The 24,916-nt window shown below is 40.9% G+C and overlaps 1 protein-coding gene across 1 annotated transcript in view; it reads right to left on the bottom strand.

Moving 5' to 3' along the window:
- The window catches only part of eif4g2b (eukaryotic translation initiation factor 4, gamma 2b), an 88,807-nt gene extending 68,471 nt beyond the window's left edge, over window positions 1-20,336 (bottom strand). Inside the window, exons 1-10 of the mRNA XM_065956632.1 lie at window positions 20,265-20,336; window positions 18,449-18,570; window positions 18,223-18,356; window positions 18,109-18,125; window positions 17,876-17,954; window positions 15,535-15,584; window positions 14,903-15,004; window positions 13,258-13,371; window positions 11,988-12,107; window positions 9,144-9,156 (exon numbers count right to left, since the gene is read on the bottom strand). Coding sequence (XP_065812704.1) covers window positions 9,144-9,156; window positions 11,988-12,107; window positions 13,258-13,371; window positions 14,903-15,004; window positions 15,535-15,584; window positions 17,876-17,954; window positions 18,109-18,125; window positions 18,223-18,356; window positions 18,449-18,570; window positions 20,265-20,336 — 823 coding nt within the window. The remainder of the gene's footprint in view (window positions 1-9,143; window positions 9,157-11,987; window positions 12,108-13,257; window positions 13,372-14,902; window positions 15,005-15,534; window positions 15,585-17,875; window positions 17,955-18,108; window positions 18,126-18,222; window positions 18,357-18,448; window positions 18,571-20,264) is intronic.
- Between the last annotated feature and the right edge of the window lie 4,580 nt (window positions 20,337-24,916).

Raw genomic sequence — 24,916 nt, 5'->3', positions numbered from 1 at the left:
CTCTTTAATCATTATTAAAAGTGATTTTCGGCTATTTAAGAGAAAATGTTCTGCTGTATTGCTTCAGAGGGGTTTTGTATAGCTGTCACTGACATTTAGACAGTTCTGACGCGCTTATTATACAAATGTGAGCAGTATTTAGAGTCATTTTCATATCTCTGTCTCAGTATGACAAGTGAAATGAGGCTTATTAGTCACATTGTTCATATTGGATTTGAAAAAGTGTTGCGTTAAATGCTGAGCACTGAGCAGCAGTATGATCTCTGCTAAGCAGGGATCATATTCAGAGAAAACTCTTTATAAAGTGAAATGTTCACTTGATGACTTCATTGTTTAGTGAGGCCACAGAGCTCAGCACAAAGCGATGCAATTTCAGCTCGAAGAAGGCTGCAGAAGAAACGGCCTTCATTACAAGTAGTTTAGCCATGATGGGCGTCTTCATGGACTCTTAAAAAAAACAGCCATGATGAAACACACGCTGCTCTGCCCGAGCACAAGAGCACTTGAGGAGAGAAGGACTGTCTGGGCCGTTTCACAAATGGGGCCCTGTTCGCAGTCGGCTCCACCTGAAACCAGGCCAGATACTTGTGCTTTTCTCTCAAGCTGGGAGCACTTGAAGTGATGTGCTCGGGGACCGTTTTAAACTAGTGCTCTGCAGTGATAGTTGCAGTGTTTAAGCAGCCATTTGAACTGCAGTTTGCGCCACAGATGGAAAAATGGGAGTGTTCTACAAGCTGCTGTCATGACCACTTTAAAGCTGGCTAGGTTCTCAGATCATTTAAAAAAAAAAAAAATTGATGATCTGTCCTCAGAGGGACTCCTTTCAATTATTTTGGCAGCATTCGAAGCAAGAAGGGTGCTATGCTGTCTAGTCTCTGTCTGCGCTTTGAGATTTCGCTCATACTGTGCTGTTACACAGCCACCATGGCGCATTTGAATTTCAAAGTTTGCTCTTCCCAAGGAAACTTTCCAGAGTGACTTTCACATAAAAAGCTGTGGAAAGGTATCTCTCTCTCTCTCTTTTTATTTTTTTTTATTACTCAGTCAATCGAATCCCAAGAGACATTGTTTGTCAGCGCCAATTTAGAGAGAGTCTCTTCACATATGGTGCTTTAAAGCTGGAGGAAGCTATTCAAACTGATCCAGTCCCAGGGACTGAGAGATTTTAAACAACACTGCCATACTGTTTTGATGCAGTATACCATTTTTCACTTCCTGTGTATGACTAACTGGACACCATTTTCATTACATTTATTGTAAAACCTTTGCTATTTTTTATTTCATTTGGAGCAACAATTCAAGTAAAGAAAAACATAAATCCCAGTGCTCCACTTTTTCTCTCTCGTACAATCAGGTGTATGAGCTAGTGCCAGAAAATAATTTGGCAAAACTTTATTTAGGTCTGCGACAAAACAAAAGGTACTGCTGATGCTGACAACTTTATTTATTTTGAAAAAAAAGGACACAGTTTCAACTATTAGAGTAAAACATAGAAATTAAGACACAGTGCAAGGATTGTAGTCCCTGAGGAGTGAAGTATCACTTTATCTTGACTTGACACATTCTCTCCTTGTGACTTTTAGTGTTGATATTTTAATGAAACATTTGACCCTGTTCATGTTTTTGCCTTGGATAACATTACTGTAAGATGTAAGGATTTTTGTGTGTCACATTAACTGTGTGCATATTGAATTTTACAAAATGGTTATATACAATGTAATAAAGTCTAGCAGGGATTTTAATTGAACGACTCTAAAGACACCAAAAAGGAGAAAACTAAACAAAGGCAAACAAAAAGACAGATCAGTGGTCAGAGTAAAAGTCTCATTCAAGTATTCAGGATACACTCTGCTGTGGCAGATGTCACGCCGTATTTGTGTCTCATGTATTTCTTTTGACAGGACAGGTGAGCGTCAAGCAGTGCCCCCTGGGTAATGCAGTTAAATTAGGAACATAATTAATCAGTACGAGTATGATATGTTTGTGTTCACACTGATCAAATGAACCAGACTTTGGGGGACAAGCGTCCTCTGATCCAGGCCCGGGTCCCTGTTGTGAAATCACCCTTAATGATTATTTATGACACAAATCAGCTGTTAACATTCAATGAAAAAATAATTATTAGTTTCAGCCTTAAGGAACAGGACAGTGTTCTTTGTTATTTCCAAAATGTTGACAGATTTTTGCTTAAATGTGTCCAAAGCTACTCTCAAAATATTCAATAAAGGTTTCAAAAGGACTTGGACTCAAAAAGCAGGTTCAGTTCTATCTTTAGACCCCACAAAATGCTCCCCCAGCCAACTCCTGGCCACATGAAAGGCTCTGTGTTGAATGTCAGGTGGATGTGCAGAGGGCTGATATGCACCACCAACTATAGGAGCAACATTTTCCGTAATTGGGAAAATAGCCCCTGTATCCTCACACCATTGATTTTCTGTTTATTCATCCCTCAATTCCTGAAATCCAGCGGCCACAGAGGAGACACAGCTCCCAGAATCCTCGTCTCCTCTGGGAGCAGCTGTGCTCTGAGGCAGTAATGTTCCTGATAGAGGCTGCTGGTGTGGATGTGAGTTTGTTAGTGTGTGCCTGCATTAACGCGCCCTGGCTTCATCTGTCTTGCTTTTCATGTTGTAAGTGCAATGACTCATGCTCCAGCCAGGGCCGGGACACAAACACGGCTCAAGCTGCAGACCACCTGCCAGGCCGGAGAGCAGGGTGAGGGGGAGAAGAGGCTCTCGCTGACATCCATCTCAGCTCTGATTCATTATCGTCTTTATATGAGCAAAAGGTTTCTGTCTGTGGATTCTGGTGAGAGAGCATGTGATGCATTTGTCCGCCTACTTTTCCCCAAAGGCTCGGCAACCTTTCCTTCGCTCTCTGCCAACTCTAAGCACGGTTATTTAGAGTGATGCATTTCCCTCTGCCTTCCTGCTGGAGTGGACTCTCCATCACCTACACAAACACAAACTCGCACACACCGACAGGAGGGGCACACACATGCCCACAAGTGTGTGAAAAACAAACACATGGATGCTAACACAAACAGACACAAAAACACAAACCCACGCACACACATGTATACCTATGCCACTAGTGTTTAGCGCAGGAATTGGAGCGGACGCTTCACAGTGTCCAGGGGCAGCAGATTTTCTCCTGTGCAGAATAACTTGATTTCAGACAGGCTGTTATTTTGTTCGGGCAAAATGGAAAAGTTCTGCCACTCTCACTCTCTCAGGCTGTGCTCACACTAGAGCACAAAGTGTTGCAGTTCAGACCGCCCTCCCCCAAGTATTGCAAATCCAAGCAGTACAAAAGTGGAAATGCATGAAGAGTAACATTTCCTTTGAATTCTCAGCCAGGTCACATACATTTGGAAAAGAAGATACCCTATAGAATCAGGGCAAAAAGTATGGTGTTCACAATGAAGCAAAGCCAAAAGTGAGGATACAGAGCTAGGTGGGCGATAGCTTTGCGAGAAAACTGGCTTTCCTGCACCTTTCAAATTCCTTGCCCTAGTTCTTGGTTTACATTAGGGATGGGAATTTTCAGAAATATAAACATTCGAGTACACTAATTTACTTTTAAGGTAGTTGATAAGCTTTTTAACCTTTCGTACTGAAATACAGAAACCTGCATTTAACTTTAATGTGGAATCTGTTCCTTTATAATCACAGCTGTGTTGTTGGTAGGGGTTGGGGTATCTTACGTTGTATTTTTTGAAGTTGCCACAGCCAGTGCGATGTCACCAGTTGGTTTCTGGACTTCACTTTTAAAGAATTGAGTTTGTACTTGGTACAGTAACTTCTCGTTCTGAAAACAAGTTCACAACGGCCTATTTGGACAAGAGGGTAGATATGTATTGATAAACCTTTAGGCTGGTTGAAAAGTAAATGTTGCTGCATATTTTCAATCACAAGGTAGCCACACAGTCATTCATACTCTGCTGTAACATCTATTTTCCTAAATTGGACCATAAGTTACAGAATAAACATCAGGCTCTTTTAATAAAGACTTGAAATTAGCTTTTGAAACCTAAACTACTTAAGGAAAATATATACTTAGGTAATAAATCATATAGAAAAGTATAAAGTATTTCTGGTACACTTACTATCACACCTCTTTTGTATGGAGTGGAGTGTGCTCCACTGCTGGTCATCAGAAAGCATGTAGGCTTGGGGCACTTTTGCATTGGTTTATTTTTTTTGTTTCTATCTAATTGGTGGGATTTCATGCCTTCATGCCTTTATTCATAGGACCGGACAGAGGATAAAGTGATAATCGGGGAAGAGAGAGTTGCTGATGACATGCAGGAAATGGCCAAGGGTGGGAGTCAAACCTGGGGCCACCGCTTCAAGGGCTATAGCCTCTGTAAATGGGCTTCACTTTCAAGTTCTTTCCACTTCTGAGAAAGTTTATTTTAAGAATGTAGGACTGATTTTCCACTGAAATTATTTTTTCATTATTTCTGCCATGCTGAACCGACATTATCTCTATAACAAGATACAGAGATGGAGAGACAGCCTAAACTGGCGAGGCTCAAATACAACAAAACCTCATTGCACAAAATAGAACCAAATAAGTGCTCATTAAACGCAGTTATTATGTTACGTCTACAAACAAAATTTCCCATTAGTTTCTCTCTTTAAACCATGCAGGTCTTTGTCTATTGTCTCTAATCTGGAATGGAAATGGACCGACGCTGAAAGAACTCTGATACGAGCAGAAAATTGGACATGACTGTAAAGTCTCGTAGAGTGAGTGCTTCAGTATTGGTTCCACTCTCTTCTTCTGTTCTCTGTCCTTCCCTTCTCTCCTGGTTGAGGATCCTCTCCATACATCCATATGGACTCATCTGCATTTTCAGGGTCTCTGGCAGCCAACGAGACTCTCTGAGGCTCCTACTTTTAATGTTTCAGTGTTCAGCGGCCCGGCTCCATAATTTACCAGCAAGTGTGGCCAGGGGAGCTAAAGCGCTAAATTGCTGTCTGGAGGTGTTCAGTGACTCTTAAAAAAAAAGAGACCCACTAAAATGGGTCTTGTGCAGGACTGCGCAGCTCAGTGCATATTTAATTCCTGGTTAATCAGAGGGGGGTGATAGCGCGTGTTAGCAGATTAATCCAACACCTTTTCATCCATAACAGGGGGAGATCAATGTCCGTCCATTTAGAGGGAGAACCACTGGCATGTGACTGGACATTTAGCACATCATTTACTTGCCAATGAGATTAAAAAAAACATTACTCAACCATTATCTGCTAAATTCGGACCCCTTTCTGCACATTTTCCAATTCTCATGGACATAGCGGTTATTCAGTTTGGTAATCCAAGTCATGGTTTTGTTTTCATAAATCAAGGTAGTCAGAAAATGATCTTAGTTTGAGAAGGTACACAAGACTAAACCCATCAGAGCGTCTATTTAGTGGTTTTCACAGACTATCAGTGTCATGAATGGTGACAGTAAATCTGTCGTCTCATTTCTTTTCTGCAGAGTCTCCTTGCACTCAGCAGCGATGTCCCCATGCTCCGAGTTCAACAGCGTGTTCTTGATGTCACTTTGACCGTTTGTGTCAATACAACTCAGAGAGATTCCTCCACAGTGATGAATTACAGTGGGACTGTTCAAATGTTTCAGAAGAAGAACTGTCTCTTTCCCATAAACCTCAGTATATTTTGATAACTTAGCTCTAGCTCTTAATGTTCTCATCTACAGACTGTGGAAACCCTGACTTTTATGGGTCACTTTCCAGCTGCCCTTGTCTGCTCACTCGGACAGAATTCGTTGCTCACTGACTTTATGCATAACACTGTACTCTCCAGCATGATTGTACAATCATTATTGTAAAATATTTTTTATAACACAGTTGAAAGAGGCCAAGGACATTCAGGGAGCTCCTGTGTTTTTTGAACATGAATCCTTATTCTGCTTTGGATGATCAACTGCGGTCAAAGTTTACAAGTTGGTAAAATAAATGAGTGCATGACTTTTGTCATTTTTGTCATTTATCAGTTCATGGGTGCATTAAAGACCAGATTATACTCAATTTCTTTTACATTTGCTCTTATAGAGAAACACTTAGGTGGAATGAAAAGAGGCTTCAGTGAGAAAAGGTTATAGAAACATAACAGAAGGGATTTTTTTTACAGGGGAAAATATGGAAACATTTTAAATAACGACCAAAGTTAGTGCGTTTCATCTGTGCTGGGATGAATACTGTCAATCAAACCCTGTTGCAGACCAAACAACAGTACCAAGACCGCCTGAAAATGTACAGGTCAAAGTCTGTTTTTTTTTTTTCAGACTCTGTTATGGTCCTTTTTTAGTAAGAACAACTGACCTCGCTCTGACCTAACTGCAGGAAGCAGCCACAGTGGGCCTTCTCTGTTCATCATTGCTAAACATGTGTTAAAGACCACAGGCATATCTGACAGATCTACAGAAACAATCTCGGTGGATAAGCAACTCATGGTTCAGGACGATTAACGTGGGCCTTCTACTGAACTGTCTTGATGAGCCTCATGCATTACACATTATGGTCTGCTTGTAAATCTCTCAGACCAAACACAATCATTGACTAGAGTGGCAGCGTAAATCAGCGCGCAGCGCTGACGGACCGCGGTGCACACAGAGTTTGTGGAAAAGAGGGGTCAGTGTGAACACAGACCAAACTTGAGGTAATAATGCAACAATGTAACAAATTGGTCCACGATTCGGACCAGAGCAAAGAAAGCAAGTCCCATAGGTCAAAAAGAAAAGAAGTCAGTGTTGACTTTTATTTGTTTTTGTTCACACTGTTTTGTTGGTGCGAACATGTAACTCTAACCATTTAAAAAGTCGTGGTCATTTCAAGCAGTAGTTTAGGGAGAGCACTCTCTTCTCTTAATTACATTTTGTATTCAGTGCAAAGTTTAAAATAAGCCACCTGAGGCTTATTTTTTTCGTACCCATTACGTACCCATTTTATTGTAAAGGTGATTCCAGCAGTGAGATCATTTGGCTTCAATTGCAGATGGTGGTAACATGTAAGGTATAGGATAACAAGGGCTGGGCTTTAAAAAGTCCTTAATGGATGTAATGTAAAGAAATAATAGAGAGCTGACACTGTGTATATCACTTTCATTACCGGATAATTCACCATCAGCTCTCTAAATGAACTCATAAAGCACAGATAATGGTTGGCATCTGGTTAAAGAGCCACTTGTCTGAACATCCGAGTCTCTCAGAGTTAATTCATCTCTCCCAAAGCCCCCAGAGTCCTCCGACCACGAAGAGTAGAGGATAAATATGCAGAGTGCTGCCAAGTTCCCTTATTCTAATTTCATGCCTTTTTGTGTGAGTGCCACCAAAAATAGAACTGTCAGATTTCTAATTTTAGATGTTTTTATCCCACGAAAACACACCATTTTGTTCAAAAATAAGAAAAGAAACCTTGGGTGGCTCCTCCTTAGAGACTACAACTGGTGGATGACCGGAAAATATGCAGGAATATGATTAAAACCAACGCAAGTAGCCAGGGTCAGAAGTTGCTTCACTTGGCAACTGAATATTCATCAATTTCACCCTTAAACTGTGCAATGATTAATTGAACCTCCAGTGTGATTAAAATATGAATGAGTTCCTTTCAACGCCTTAACTCTCAGGGACGGCACTCCCAAACTGAGCAGGTCATGTTTAATACATGAAGCACTTATTGGTTTATCTTCTTGAGACCACTTTCTGCTGCCAGGTATTCTCTTTTCACCGGTCGCCTTCAGGTTTCAGATCTACAAGAGTTATTTTCAGACAATAGATCAAAAGCTTTTAAAGGGTCAGAGTTTTCTTTGTTTGTTCTTACTTTCACTCTGTCTTTGGTTCTTTCTCCTTAGAAGAAAAGCAATACAGGAATCAGTGGAAGCAGGGTTAGGGAGTTGTGATTCTGGGAGCTATGGGGGGTGGACGGGGGGGCTGGACTTTTTTATAGCAGGTGCTAATGATTTTAATCCAACAGAAAGTAACAAAATGTCACTGCAGGAAAAACATGCAATTGTCCTGGAAATACAGTTAACTAAATGTTGCACACATGAACAAATTACTATAGACAGATACTTTTTAGATGCCGAGGGAAATTCAAATCCTACATCCAGTAGGAGTTTACAAAGACAAGAATGACATGAAACGTTTGTTACATCTAAACATCAACCGCTGTCCCCCCTACTATATGAAGAAGAGTTCAGAAGTCTGTCCATGGAGGATTGTAACAGCAGTCTGCCACTGAACACACTCCTCTGCCTGGTGAGGACAACTATCACGAACAATCAAAGACAACACAAACTACCTTTGTATTTACAAAATGATGACGTTATGAGCAAAATGAATGTAGCACTACCAAAGATGGGAAAAAAAAAATGGGTTAAGGCTAAAGATTCAAACCCTTACCTTGACCAAAATTCAGCTAGCACCCTATGGAAACAGAAATACATAACTACTGTTAGTTAGCTGCTGCTAGCCAGATTTAGGTAAAGTTAGCTGGAGGCCAAACAACAACCTCACTTCATTGTCTCCATCAATCTTATTAACTGTTCCACTGAGCCATACAGGGAGCCCATACAGGGCTGGATCAGATTCAATTTCTTTGAGCCTTCAAATCATTTGGTCATCGCAAAACAGTTAGTAGTTAAGGTTACAACTAACAGGAATTTAGATGAGCAGTAGCATTGTGTACGTCCACGATCAGCAGAAATGTTGAAGGGCTGGACATAAAAGATCAGTGCAGGGGCGCAGAGGTGCCAAGCGGTTATGTCATGTGCGTCATGTGCAGAGACTGTAGTCATAGTCTCAGTAACCGTGGGTTCGAATACCAACTTGATCCTTTGCTGCATGCCCCACTCTCTCCTCCCAACATTTCCTGTCTCTCTTCAGCTGTCCTATCTAATAAAGGCCCCAAAAATATGTTGGCAACATTTGAAGAAGGCTATATTTGCAGAAACACTCACTCCTTTCGTTGCCCCAAGCTTTGTGTCTCGGCCCATTTGTGCATCCAACCAACCTGTGGTTTTGACCCACTTTTGGCCTCATCAGTCACACCGATGGTCCCAGAGACCCTGATTAATTCCCCAAGAATCTCATTTGTTTCTCCCAGGCTGTTATGTCATCATTACAGACTTACCTGCTTCATCGTGCTGGAAGTAGGAGAGCCACATTTGAATATTTCATTACGGCACTATAATACTTTAAGTATGCAGGCAGATGTGATTTATACAGGTCAGAATAGGCTTTCACACCCTTCTGTGAATGAGTACTATTGCTGCTGGTTGAACTCAGAAACCTGACATGTGAATTGATCTTTAAGCGATCAATAATCAACAGACGGGAAAAAGGTACGACCGAGAACAGCATGTCTTGTTCTTATTGGAGACAGCAGGTCAAGCAGGAGAAGGAGATGAGCCTTTTTTATGTTTGAAAACTGTAAGCTGTTGGAGTTTGGATATTTGGGGGAAAAGTGTAAAAAATAGGCCTTGAGCAAAGTGTTTTTTTCTTTTTCTCTCCAAATTGATTAGTGGATCAGCGGGCTAATTCAGCCCTTAAGGAGCAACACTTAGACACAGACTCCCTGAGAGCTCCAGAATAAGCCATCCATAAACCACACATCACCCAGCGGTTAGCCAGCCTGTCCTCCCGCTCCACACACATCAGCTGCAAGCCTGCTGGGGAAAGAAATGGACCTCTAAAAAATGTAATGTACTAAGAAGCCAGAGAGAATAAAAAAAAAGGCAAATATGACAAATAAGAGATGCCATTAAGACAAACCACACCCAATGACTGTACGTTTCCTCTCACAGTTCCTCCTCTACTCTGCAAATCCTGTATGATGCTAGAAGACCTGCATTTGTCAACTGAGACGCCAATCATAACTTTACATCTGCTCTTTTATGCATCAAATAACTATGACGTGCGGTGCTGCCCTCTTGGCCAGGTCACCCTTGTGAAAGAGAGCTTGATCTCAATGGGTTAATTACCTGGTTAAATAAAGGTAAAATACAACTTATTAAAACTAAACTTCTTATAAATGTGATCTCTTGGACAGAAATCAGCGTGATAAGAAGTATGACATAAAAAAAAGTGTTTAAAAAAAAAGTATTTGCGTGTATTTAAATTTTAAAGTCTGCCCCGGGGGATCTCGACTTATAACGCAGCCAGTCAGCAGGGGGAGCTCTACATCTTATGCCTCAATTCATAGGAGCTCTTGTGCTGTCCACGTTTCAAATAGTCTATGATATTAACAATAATGTCTGCGAAGCAGACGCACCTTTGGTACAACCAACCGGTACCTGCTCCTTAACTAGACTGACTTGGATTCAAATTGTGTTGACTGTTAAGCAACTGGTCATGGACCGAGCTGATGGCCGAAGGGGAACTCACACTCAGTGAACTCCAGAAGATTCATTGGTTTTGCCCAAGGACACTTCAACATGACAAATGTTGCGTGGGTGGATGGATTATTGATTTTTTTGTGGCCACCAAACCTGAAACATTTTGGTTGCTGAGGCTTTGTCTGGCAGAGGTTCCGTACTGGAAAATTAAACAGCTTCTTCCAATCAAAGTATCAGATGATTAAAAGGAACGATTCCCTATTGATTTCCTGTTGGAAGCACTCAGAGACATGTTTTGTTTATTGCTTTTCTGCAAATCAGCAGAGCACAGTGGGAAGAGAGAGAGCAATTACAAATGCAAATTCCCAATAAATGCCTGGAAGGTATGTTGAAAGGTCCTCCGAAGGATATAATTACAGCCTGGCTTGATTACATTTAAAGGGAGATGAGGGGGAAATATTACTGAATTATTCAAGCAAACAAAAAACACCCTGCAAGCACGAAGGAAGTGAGAATCAGTATTCATCTGACTAGAATCCTGTCTGTCTTCACCCAAGAGATTGACATTGTAGGGGACCAAACTTTAACCTGCTTGGTCTGCCTGCCTGGAAGCATAGCCAATAATTTGTCTTTAAAACAAATCTACCATTCCTCATCAAAATACTATTTCTGCTAAATAATAACAACGGTGTCTTTTTTCCACATAATGACGCTGAGAATGGAGATAGTGTGAGACCAGTTATGTGCATTATACATTTTTAAATAGAAGCCTCTCCGACATTAGCTGAGATTAATGTGAAGTGGAGTGATTGATTAAACTGCTTTTTAACTGGTCAGATGTCATCATTAACCTCTATACGCTGTAAAAACAAAAATACATTTTTTAATGTCTAATTTAGTTTTACTTCAAGTCTATGAAAATGTTGTGTTAACTCAATATTATACATTTATGTCACCTCAACTAATTGAAAGCTTTCCAACTTTGAAAAGTGATTCATATTAACTTAAAAAATAGTGAGCTCTGTCGAACCCACCTTGCTCACAGAGACAGGTGGTCCATACATCTGTTAGTGCAACAGAGGGCGCAGCTGTTGTTTGGGCTCATCTGCACATGGGATGGAACGTTGTCACAAGGCTTGAATACTTTAAAAAAAAAAACATGTGTAGCGTGGCTCTACTACTTCATATGCATGCATAGTAAATTAGAGCCCCAGCTCTCTGAGAGGCTCTGAATTAAGGTGTTTCTATGGGAGGGGTCTCGCGCGAGATTTCTCCTGAAGCTCCCTGTCTCTCACACACCTGAGTCTTTCCCTCTTTCGTCAAAAGCCAAAAAAGAGCAAAAATGAAAGCAGAAAAAACAGCAAAATACACAGCAAATATTGATGATTTTGTGTGTACATTTTGACCAAACGGTACATAAAAAAGACTAATGCAATCAAATCAACTTTGTTGCTTGGCTTTGACATATCCAACACTCTAATCACTATTCAACTTATAAACTAGCATTTACAATACTGAAAATAATTGAATGTTTGGTAGTTTTGAGCAAGTCGGAAGTTGTTAAACTTCACAGCAGAAAAATATAAATACATTTGAGGAGGACACAAGGGGTTAATGTTCCAGCAGTAGTGTTGTTATACCTTGATATACTGTAGAAGAAGCTCGTCACGGGGCAGGATACTGCTCTCCACTGTGGCAGCTATCAACTCTGGAGCCGACTCTTTGTCCAGCATGAAGAACTCCACACCCCGTACACTTCCCTGTCAAAGTCAGTTCAATTAGAATGATTACAGCCAAAACCAGCTTCAAATGCAGTTGGAAAAACATCAGTGATAAACGTATAAGATGGACGAGGCACCAAAGATATATTCCAATACAGTTTAATTCATAGATACACCACCACAAAGCATTATGTCTGTCTTAAATAAAACTTGTAAACTAATTATAACTTATCGCATCCCCAGTGGCGCTTATGACATTAGTGAAAGTAACGTTAACAGAGTTAATTGAGGACAAAATGTCACTTTGTCACCTGAACCTTCACTTTTTACCAGAGGTGGGACAAAGTCATTGCTTTGCAAGTCATAAGTAAGTCTCAAGTCTTTGGTCTCAAGTCCCGAGTCAAGTCTTAAGTAAAGACAGGCAAGTCCCAAGTCGAGTCAAAAGTCCTAACCTTTGAATTGAGTCCTAAACAAGTCATTAGCACTCTTCACCATATGAAATGCCATTTTAACAGATTAATAATTTGTTGCAGTTACACAAATCATGATTGCTTATTTGATTTTATTTAAAATATGTGTCAGCCCGCGCATGCAACATGCAAACAGAAGAGGAGCAGCAGCGAGAAGCTGCAGGTATACGCGTGTAAAACTCCTCATATTTTATAAAAACACTTGGTACAAAAACATAGGGTTTTTAAATAAATCACACCCACATGAGGCAAATCCCACGCTATCCTGTACTCAGTTGAATATATTTTTATTGTAAAACTCTGTGATTCCGTCCGTGTTTTGCGCATCGCGGAAATTATATATGGGACCTAAAATAACATTAAAACCTCAAGTATTTTAGAGTCATTAGGCTCAAGTCCAAGTGAAGTCACGAGTCATTGGTATTGAAGTCCAAGTCGAGTTGCAAGTCTTTCATGATTTTGTCACGTCGAGTCCAAAGTCATCAAATCTGTGACTCGAGTCCGACTCGAGTCCAAACCTCTGCTTTTTACAGTTTCTTGAGAACAGTTCTGTTTGATTGTAACAGTCCATCAGCTTTATACAGTTAAATGTTACATTATGAGTACTTAACTGTCAGAAGTAGATATGAATATCTAGTATCTCATCATGAGTTCACCTGTAACATATCTTATACACTTATTATACTATATTGTAAAATGGGTTTTCACAAAAGACACACCTTCTCAAAGACTGAAAGTCTGCAGTTGTATTTCTTGTGCAGGTCCAGGAGCTGATGGAGGTGGGACACCAGGGACTTGAGATTCTCCACCCCTTTGGAATCATAATTATCCTCCTTAAAAAGAACAAAATTAAAAAATTAAAACATAGGTCAGGGTAGGCTATAGGGCTGTGCAAGTCAGTGCAGTTACATCATTATCCCAATGAAAGGATTTGCAACAATCATATTGCTATAGTCAGAATTTATCGCAAGAAAATTTTTATTGCGTTCTTTTTTTAATCCAAAAGTATTGTTCAATTTAATAGAATCCTACAAAAAAACTAAAAAAAAAATAACTCTGGAACATGTCTCACTAATGATGAATGTAAAACCATTTTTAATACAGTGCGATGTAAAATAAAGTTGAAATAAATGTGACTCAGAAAATATCCTTCTTCCCAGAGTAACACATTAATACATTTTTCATTACAGTGTATAATAAGGCCGAGATAGACAGACAGACAGTCAGACACTTACCTCTAAATCAAGCTCAAATGTGATGGAAAACTTTTCAGCCTCTTCAAACATGTGTTTGTGAAGAAGTCTGGGAATCAAAGAGAATTCAACCAAGTCAAAATAATATAAAAATATTTTACAAAATGGAAGAAACATAGAAATGCATCCAAATAAAGTTAAGTACCTGTTCTCGGACAAAGCCTCTGTGAAGCATCTGACAACAACAGAAAAAAAAAAAAAAATCGGCTCTCTTCAATTATTGTTGAGAAACAAAAAAACAAAAAAAAAACAAAGACGGCTTAGTATGTTAAAACTTTTGTCACATTCTTGAGTAGTCATTGTGCAGACAAGGAAAGTAAAAACAAGATCTGCACAACAAGAAGCCCCTGTTTGAAGGATTTATTAAGTGACGTTTCGAGCCAACTGAGGAAGAGCATGTTGGCACTATGGCGTCTTGGTGTGCGAAATCAGAAGGAGTAAAATATGTTACTTAAATGTGCAGAAATCTTTACATTTAATGCACGCAAGATCCCTTCACCACTGTAATAAGTGTTAATTGTTTAACATGTTTATTTTTGTCTGGACGAGACAGGAGACTGAAGACACATCCAGAGAGTAACAAACAGTCATCGAGGGCAGAAATCGTATTTGCAGTGAGTTGATCTGAAAAATCATAAAGCTTTATGTTGAGTTCAAAATATCCTCGTGAAAATCCTATATCACAGTTCTTTAAAAGTGTTTGTACAAATACCTGAAAGTCGTCTTGTTTAGTCAGTCTAATCATCTTCATGTGGCTTTTGTCTTGGTTGTGAAACAGATATTTCATCATTATTTGAGTCCCATTTCTCTGTATAAATCACAGCTGTAGTATGTTTTAAAACACTGATACATACGCCACCATGGAGGCAGAGTCGCACTATGTGGTGAGTTCAAAGTCATGAACAGCCAGATCGGGCCAACAGTGAATCATGACCAGGAAGTGAAGTTCCCAAAGACTCAGGGTATCCTTACGCAGAAGAAAAGACAACAAAAAAGGCTCAAATACTTGTCCAGATGTGTATCACAGCTTGAAGTGAGAGCACAGAACTCACCTCACTGTCAAGAACCACACAGGACATGCTCCGTCCGCTACTTCCGCATCATATCTTACCTCAGGAGTCCCCAGCTCCCCCTTCCTTCTGACAGGGATAGTCTCCCACTGTGAGGAGCATATGTGAACAGCCAGGTCAGGAGAATCTCTGAAGCAGTCTTCCTGAAGTTATCGAGATATTTTCAGGAGTGCATGTGTGCAAATGGCTATAGAGAATAAAATATAAACTAAAGCAAGTGCTGACGAACGGAGCCAATAAACAAATAAAATAAAACATCACCATTAAAAGTAAGAAGGCCTTTTGATAAGTCTTTCAAGTGGAATTCAAAGAAGATACTCATGTTGCAAGTCTGAGATCCTCAGGAAAGTCGTTCCATAGCCGTGGAGCCTAACAGCAAATGCTTGACATCCTTTGCTTTTAAGCAGATCTTGGCCTGATAAGGGTCCATCATCCAATGAGTCAGAACAATTTCTTTATCACCCTGTGAAGAGATTAGTGTTATAAAAATCTACACCAAGACATACAGGATGGTTTTCAATTTATCCAAAATTTCAAAGAAAGACTTTATTTAAAAGCATACATTTAAATTAATTCATCATAATTTAAGAAAGAATGTGTGACCTTTGAACCAGTAGATGTCACCCCCTTGAGCACCGGCATTAAAGCAAAACAAACTGCTGTTTGACCTCACCTCCACTATTCTGAACCCTCCGCTCTCCTCCATCGGCACACCTCCAACCCCTGCATTCACACGAAGGAGGTATCAATTAGAACACACCATTATTAAGCACCATTTAGAGCAAGTGGCGGACAAAATTGTCCTTTGCTGGAGGCTGGAATAACCTGTGGCATGCATTATTGTTAGCAGCACATTTACGTGACATCCAAATAAGCAGTGAGTATGTTATTCTTCTTTTCTCTAGTCCTTGACTAAAACATCTTTATACGCAATGCCTTCCCATCCATGTAAACACAGCTCCGACAACAGTACAGCTAGGGCTTCTTACTAATTGTAGACAGTCATGACTCAGAGAGACATTTACAGAGGATATACTTCATTTCTGCTGTATTACAGTTTGTGTAAAATATTGCACATCCTTCCTTTATCAAAACTCCGGTTCCCAACCGAAGTCCCTACAGACTGAGCTACTGTCACCCAAACATTAGCATATTTAACTTTCTAAACATGACTAGTGAATGAAGAAGCAATATAAAAATGTGTAATTTTTTTTCAAGCACTGTAATAACACAGTAACTCACTTTTACCCAATGTATCATAATTACAGGCGGTAAAAGACACTGGCCCCGATCACCAAGTGGATTTCATGGCCCAGACTGAACATCACCGCTGTAGTATCATCTACAAACAGTAATGTCAAGTTGGAACATTTTGCCCTGAATGATGCTGCAACACTCAGGACAGTGATAACAGAACTAAAGTCATCCACATGTTCCCTTGACCCAATTCCAACATCCCTTTTAAAAACCATTTTTAATTCAGTATCAGAAGATGTCCTCGACATAGTAAATCACTCCTTACAGCTAGGTGTCGTCCCTACTGATTTTGACTGTCTTAGTTAAACCTCTTTTTAAAAAAGGGAACCTGAATATTTTAACCCTTAGTAATTTCAGACCGATTTCGAGAAGCCAGTTTTTAAATCAGTTGAGTGCCTTTTTAAACTCAAACACTACATTAGAAATGTTTCAATCTGGCTTTAGGGCACGCTACAGCACTGAGACAGCCCTGCTAAAAGGAGTTAATAATATCAGACAAAACCTAGACAATAACAAGCCCTCCGTTCTGGTACTACTTGACCTCCGTGCTGCTTTCGATACAGTTGACCACCATATTCTTTAAGACAGACTAAGTGAGCATGTAGGCCTTTCTGGAAATGTTTTTAACTGGTTCACCTCTTATTTGTGTGACAGAAAATGTTTTGTATCTATAGAAGACTGCACCTCTAAACAATATGAGGTCACCAGTGGGGTACCACAAGGATCAATCTTAGGACCGTTACTTTTTAATTTGTACATGTTACCCCTGGGTGGTGGCATCAGACAAAACAGAGGTTTCAATCATCGGTTCAAAGGCCCAGAGAGAGAAACTGACACCCAAAGTCAAGAAGTACGGAATTTTGGGGTGATCTTTGGCTCATTAATTTTAAGACTCATGTGAAGGGTGTTACAAAAACAGCATTTTACCACCTGAAAAACATCAAAGTGAGGCCATTTCGCTCTCTAATGCACACTTTCATCACTAGCAAGCTGGACTAACGCTCTCCTTTCTGGTCTACATAAAAACACGGCTAATCGGCTACAGCTACTACAAAACTCTGCCGCATAAGTACTGACAGACTCGAAGGAGACCACACTTCACACAATCTTTACACTGGCTGCCTGTTAGTTTTCATGTTGACTTTAAAATTATTTTATAAAGCACTACATGGCCTTGCACCAGACTACTGCTCAGAGATGCTTTTAGTTTATGAACCAGGACAGCTACTCAGATCCTCCAGTTCCTGTCTTTTGGTTGTTCCATAAAGCAGGATAAAGTGAGTGGACGAACCAAAGTCTATCTTTGAGACTGGAGCTGAGTGTGTGGAGCGGTGGGATTAAAATTCTGCTTATCAGAAAATAAAAATGAGCACTTACAGAAGAGGGTCTCAACTATCCTCTTTCAAAGATCCTACATCTATATTTTCTACAGCTGCAAAGACAAAAAGAGGAATTCATATTTAATTTGGTCAACAATGAGGCTGCAATAAAAATCTAAAATCTCTTTAATAACGGTCTCGACCTTTGCCAATGCAAGGTTTGAAATGTGGAAAAACCTGGGAACCTAGGAACACATTGTATATCACTGTTGACAAAAACAGAACACATTACCATTACGTCACGCCGACAAAACCATGCACAGCAACGATTCAGAGAATAAACCTGAAACACAGACGGATCAGATTGTTATTTCCCCCGTGTTACATTGCATGGCTCTTTTTTTAAATTCATACAGAGTTTCTCATATAAAAGTTTACCTTCAGAACCCTCATATTTCTGTGTGAGGAGATAGCAGTACTTTTTCTTGACACCACTGGATGGTTTCTCTACCAGAGCCTAAAAAAGAGGAACCCACATCTTAATGTAGGTAATCCAATCCATTTGGATTATTACAACTGGTGACATCATCAAAGCCATAGGTGAAATCAGACAAACATTTCATGGCCAGACACAGGCCTTCACTTGTAGTGTGCTTTATAAACACTCTTACCCTGGGAGAAGGATTCCCTTGTGGGGGACCAAGCAATAAGGACACAGGAGTAAGTTTAAAGAAAAGGTGGGTTTTTATTTTACCCAAAAACAGAAAACAAACGAGTCGACAAACCACACGGGCCTTGTGAGCCGTCTCCAAGGTGAACCAAAGGCATCAAGGAATCAAGGGCCAATTTGATACCGAACCTCTCTGGGGAACAGTTTCTGGCTGATGTAGGCGACTGGATGCCGATGATCCTGATGTCCCTGGAGTAACATAGCTCCCAAACCCTTGCAAGCATCAGTTTGCAGATGAAAATGTTCATCAAAGTTTGGGCAGTACAGAACAGGTTGCTTACTTGCTGTATATCACTGAAAGCTGCCACTGCCAGGACTTCTGTTGCTGCTGGGCGTCAGCCATGTGCGATTGGGCCAGCTCACCCATTTTCTCCAGCGGCTTTCTCATCTGGATGACATAGATCTAGGTGGGGGGCAAGGGGAGGGTGGGATCTGCTAACGTTGTATCCTCTCAACAGTGCCAACAGCCACCGAACATCATGTCTATACGAAAGTTCAAATGGAAAGATACCAGTGGAGGATTGGGATACTTCTCTGTATGCAAAAAAAGGAGGTAGGTCAGCCATTGATCCCAGTCTGTACCAGTGTTGTTTACAAACTTCCAGATAATCTGTTTCAGGGTCTAGTTAAAGCGCTCTGTTAGCCCATCCGTTTGAGGATAATATGGTGTGGTCCTGAGGCTCCTGATACCCAGTAACTGGTACACCTGTTTCAGCAGAGTAGACATTATGTTAGTTACATCAAGTTAGTTCCCTGATCAGTTAATATTTCACAAGGGAAGCCAACCCTTGAAAATAACTGTACCAAACAGAAAGCAACTGCTTTTGTCTTGTATGGCTTTTAGTGGAAAGACTTCTGGATACTTGGTAACATAGTCTGTTATAACCAGCATATAGCGGTTTTGTGCTTTGCGTCTCTCTACAGGACCAACAATGTCAAGCCCAAGGCGCTCAAATGGGGTGCCAATAATGGGTAGTGGTTTAAGTGGAGGTCTGGGGGTGTTTTAGCAGATGTTATTTGGCACTGAGGGCAACTTTCACAAAACTGAGCAACATCTCTGCGCAGGCCAGGCCAGTGGAAATGGTTTTTAATGCGAGCTGTGTTTTTGTGTTCGCCCAGGTGCCCAGCCTAGGTTACTGAGTGCCCCAAGGCAAGTATGGTGTTTCTAGCTGCTTGGGGAACCACTAGGTGCACCACTGACTCTTGTTGACAATAGAGGATGCCATTTTGCAGGATATACTCATCACTTGATGTGCAGTGTTTCCCCTACCATTATATTGGGGTGGCGGCCCATTATGTCATCGTGTCGGCATGTCGGCTTGTCCCCACCCCCCCAACGCTGTAAACCTAGGGGAAACACTGATGTGTATGATGTCCAACTCAGTTTCCGGCTCCTTCTCCTTTGCTTTTTGAAAAAGAGAGACTAAAGATGGATCAGTTTTCTGCAGATCACTTATATTACCTGGAACTTTAAACCCTAGTGGTAACTCTGGCTCATTGCTGGTTGATGGTGTCACTGCTGTCTTTTGGAATTTCTCCTGCCTTCTCTCTCTGCGGGTTTTCCGAGACTTCCCAGGTGTGGTCTGCAACTCTTGAATTTTCTTTGGATTGCTTGGCCTGCATTCAGTTTACCACAGCGTTACACTTTCTGCTTTGTTCTGGCTCCAACAAATCAAAAATAACTGGTTGGACGCTTTGTAGAACAGCATCAAAAGGCAGATTATCAGCAACTCCAATGTTCAAAAGTTAAGTTTGACCTTCTACCTTAATGTACATGTCAGCTGTTGGATAAGGCTTCTCATCTCCATGAACACAAGAGATAGGGATGGTGTCACTGTTGCTGACAATATTTGGCGGTACAAACTTCCTTTGTACCAGTGTTTAATCACTCCCAGAGATGAGCAAGGCTGTAAGAGTGGTTTCATTTACGTCATGTTTTGCATTTTAATAGAAAAATAATTTTTAAGCACATATCTGTCATCTTAGCTGAGATGGATTTAGTATGGCCTTCAAGTCCACATAGATAACAAGTTAGCTGTTTGCTAGAGGGTTTTGTTGGCCTGCTAGCTGGCTGGACCTCCCACATGGGAGGCTTACCCGTACTGGTTGCTTCCCCCTGTTGGAACTGTTGGGCTGGTTTTTGGCTGTCCTTTGTTGTCCTCCATGCATTGTAACGCAATGGTTGGCCTTTTTTCCGTGCAGCCACAAAGACATCGGCCAACATGGCAGCCTCAGTTGCTGAATCAGATCCTGCACTTTGATCCATACCTGAAGCTCAAGGGACAACATTCTCAAGTATTGTTCTGGGATGATCATATCACTTTTTTTTGGATGCTTTTACCTTTTGGCTGGCTCCATTTCCCAAAGAGCTCCTTGAGCCTCTCGCAACTCTTTAGGGCTCTCATCAGGGTCGATGTCCAGGGAGCGGAATCTTTGCCTGCAAGTCTCAGGGTTAATGTCATTTTTAGCAAGAATGGCAGACTTTACCCTTTCAGAATTAAGAGAGTCATTAATGTCCATATTCACATAAGCACCTCTAGCCTTGCCAGTAAGGAGTGGTATTTAGTTGAAACACAAGGACCTGCAGAGGCCTCAGCTGGGGCAGAATGATCGTGCATGGAAATCAAACAAAACACACTCTCAGCACTCATTTAGTACCCTTTAAACCTGACTAATGGCACTTTTGAGCCACCATACAAAAAACTCTTCTTATACTTATAGGGAAACTTCACCTGTTGAAACATGAATCTGTATTGCCATTGGGTCATATATGTAGTAGAAATGTGAAATACATTTTGAAGTTGGTGCCTTCTTGGCTGTGAAAAGGCAGAAAGTGTCTTTTTGGCTCATGTTGATGAATAAAATTCGATCGATACAGTTTCTCCAAAATTTACAGTATAGCAGTAGAAATATAGTAATAAAAACATTTACAGACATATTTACTTCAACACGAGGCCATTTCCTCAACTGATTTTGAAATTTCTTCCAAAATTGATCTTGGTAATTCCTGGCAGAAAATAGACTGTGTCTGTGTCCATAGGCAAACAGTGAGAGCACCAACACTACCAGTCCACCCCAGCTCGAGCCGGCCCCGGGCCCTCGTCCTCACCGCCGCCGACAGGCAGGCATTATGTCTCAGTTGCTGCCGACAGGCCGGTCTTGTGTCGCAGTGGCCGGGCTTGCAGCAGCCAAAACACAAGACCAGCCCGTCGGCAGCAGCCGTCTCGCCGCTATATTTATATTTTTTCGCCATTATCAGCTTTCTCCATAGAGCCTGTTAGCACAGCTTCCAAGCAATATGGTGGACGTTAAGGTTTGATTCTGGGAGTGAGTTCCCACCCACTGATCTGTGGTTGGTCTGTAGCTTCAGTGGTCGAAAATATGAGGAACTAGTGTTGTAGTTTCACCCTGCTAACCGCAACAGCTTGCATCACTGGAAGCTCCTTTTCAGACTTAGAAATACAAAGAGTTCCCATCTCAGGAGAAAATGAGGGCGGGATGCACAACCATTCAAAACTACTACCAGGTTTCTAATGATACAAAGCTTAATGCAAATGGGTGAAGTATCCCTTTAACTACTTGGTCATCAAAATACCTTGAGACTATTTAAACTGACCAGAAGAAATAACCAGCTATTACTAGTTCACTTTAAGTCCTTAAATCCATTAGAACACATTAATACACACTTAACACTTTAATGTGGGCCCACACACAAATAACAAAAGGCATTAAAATAAACAAAACCCCCATTACAGGCCTAAATTGAGTTCAATGCAATATATGAACATTGACAGCACACCGTAATCACTCACCCACGTCGAACAGTCAGTTCAAACGTTAATTGTCCATTGTCCGTACATGCGCTAGCACAAAATTAGCACTCGGGCTAACAAGCATTAGCCGAGGAGGTTACAGTTAGCTTTCACACAAACATATAAATAAAGCTGGTAGCTGTTTAGCACCTTACTACATTCACTTTATCCAACACTTAACTCAGTTATTTAGCTCATGGCTAGTCAGATAGAAAACACACACGCAGCGGTGAAAAGAGAGCTCACGTTCCCTCCGCTTCTCGCAACTCTCTCCTGCTTTCGTCTTCTGTCCCGCCCCTCGACCAATCATAAAACGTGATGTCGCTCTAAATTTACCCATTAGAGAAATATGTGTAAAAAATGTATATTTTAACTTTAGTTTACTTCATTTTAACACTGGGTTACAGGTATACAGAGGAGGAGAAACTGAGATATCTGGTTAAATTGTCTTATTTGTGTGTTTATTTTCTCTGGTACGATAGTTGTTGCTGTCCGTCTTTTCAATCTTTGACCTGGCGCTTTGCATTGTGGGAAAGAGTCAGCGAGAAGACTGGTCCTATGATCTTCTCTAGAGAAATCAGTACGTACTCAAGTATAGATGCTTCACAAAGAGCCTGATAATTTGTTGAACCTTCTTTCCGATACGGGCCCCTGACAGATAGCAAACAGTGAGTCAGAGACGAGAGGAACTTACTGAGATGACCAAAGTGAAGAAGCAGCAGGATGATTTGATAACTCTGATCAAAACAGGATAATCATCTTATCAGCAACAACACTACTCCAGTTTGAACCACTGGAGGAGGGGAGACTGGGATCTGCCTGTACCTGAAAAAAAACAGCATTTCACAATTACAAATCGACACACTAGTGTTCACATTGATTGATTGGACTTTATTGTCAGACTAAGTCTCTGCAGACCAAAGCTTGGAATTTGGAGAGGTGCCATGTCACTTCCTGAGTACTGCCAAGGTGCCTCTGAGCAAGGCATCCTCAGCTCTGACATCTCTCCATTAATGCATGTCCATAGATCATGTGAGTTATTCGGTCCTATCTGTGTGAGAAGCATGTCTCTCAATTACACAGGGGGATTAATAGAGTATGTAAAAGTAAAAGAAAAGTAAATAAAACATTTGGGTGTAACATTGTATTGTACTACAGTAGTATTTTTTTAAACTCAGGGAAAAGATGCCCCATAAAGTCTCAATATAATTCATGTTAATATTGACATGCATTACCTCAGTGGCAGTAGAGATTTTGACCAGTGAGTCCACCTAGTACAAGCCGCTCCCATTTTCCTCCCCTGACACAACGGCAAGACAGACAGTGTTGGTATACTCGTTCATGAGAAGTTCGATGTCGCTCCACATCGCCATTTCACGAGAACAAATGTCTCCTGGCTTTATAGAGGGCCCTATTTACAAAATGGCCACCGCTTGGTGCAGCACAACTCTAATAGTGGTTTTACACTTTTCTCTTAAAGCAAATAAATCTAAATAAACCCTCAAACTGACCTCAGATCATTTACTCAACTAAACTTTCATTAATTAAATTACCTCATACCAGTAACTTAAACATGAAAGAAATGATTAGAAAGAAAACATTTCTCAAAAATAAAACCCTTTCAGATGGTCTGCCCCAGTGATGTAAGCGATGACATCATCAATCTGATGAATACCCAGGAAGTGCTGGGCCAACCCTTTTAGCTGCATGGGACCACATGGGAAACTGAACAAACAGAGGTAAGTATGGATGAGAGACAAACAATGATATTTTACAATTCTGGAAACTAAATAAAAATGACTGAACTAAATCAAGACTGTGTGTTTGCTTTAAGTTAATTGCTACTTTGATGTGACTTTTACACACCTATGAAGTACCTTTGCACACCTTAATTTCTCAGAAAGGTGGGCTCTGATCCCGACATGGCAGCCTCTCTTTTATACCCATTTTCCTTTCGACACTGCCACCAATGTTGACAGAAGAATCAAAGCCCTGATTTAAAGGACTTGCGCTGCCCAGGGGAAATTCAATTAGACAGAAAAAAACACTAACCACCTTCTAGTGATATTGCAGAGCAGGATATAGCAGCCTTTAATTTCAGCTCTTCACTTCTGCTCAACAGAAAGGAAGAAGCCAACATGGATGGGGTGGGGGGGGGGGGGGATTAATCTCTGTAACCCATTTTGAGAAGTGTGTCTGTCTATGCGTGACTGAAAAAAAAAATCAGTGTGACCTTTGGTGTAACTCTAAGAATGCTGATAATGATTCTCAGCGGGGAGTCTCAAGTGTAAATTAGGGCTGCTCTTCACTTTGTTATGAAGCATAATCAAGACTCTGCTCTGATGCCTCTAAATGGAAATTAGCAGGAAGGAGGCAGTGAACTGTGAAGGGCTGGGGCATTACAGGGACAGGTGCTTGCTCATACAGATAAACTAACTCAGTGATACGCTCCCAATGTGCACAAAGACACACTAAAGTCGCAGTGTACGCACACACTCTTGACCTGTGTTGTTCAGCAGACGAGTTCATCCGAAGCACTTTCCAGTCCTTCTCAGTATAAACACTTTAAATATGGAGAGGCCTCCGACTGAGATCAAACCAGTAACCCTGCTGCTGTTTGTGTCTTTCCTTACACACTGAACTACACAGGCCGACTGTCATCTCCAAGCAGCTATAATCAGCGGTACAAAAAGTGGCAAAGACAAACTCACAGTAAACACAATGAATAAATAGCTAGGGCTCTCAACCGGATACTAGAACAACTCTGAAACTGAAATATTTTCAGCTAAAGTATGTTATCTCATGCTGCTTCCACAAAATCAACAGAAATACGGAGATTTGATGATTTGAATAGAAAAGTAGGATATCATTTGTAAGGGTGTCAAAAACTGCAGTTTTTCAAGTGGCCACTTAAAGCTGGCTCCAAGATGAGTCAAT

This window comes from Labrus bergylta, chromosome 7 (genome assembly GCF_963930695.1).
Source record: "Labrus bergylta chromosome 7, fLabBer1.1, whole genome shotgun sequence".
Classification (NCBI taxonomy): Eukaryota; Metazoa; Chordata; class Actinopteri; order Labriformes; family Labridae; genus Labrus; species Labrus bergylta.
Note: the sequence above shows the minus strand (reverse complement) of the source record. Positions and strands in the feature narration are given on the sequence as shown.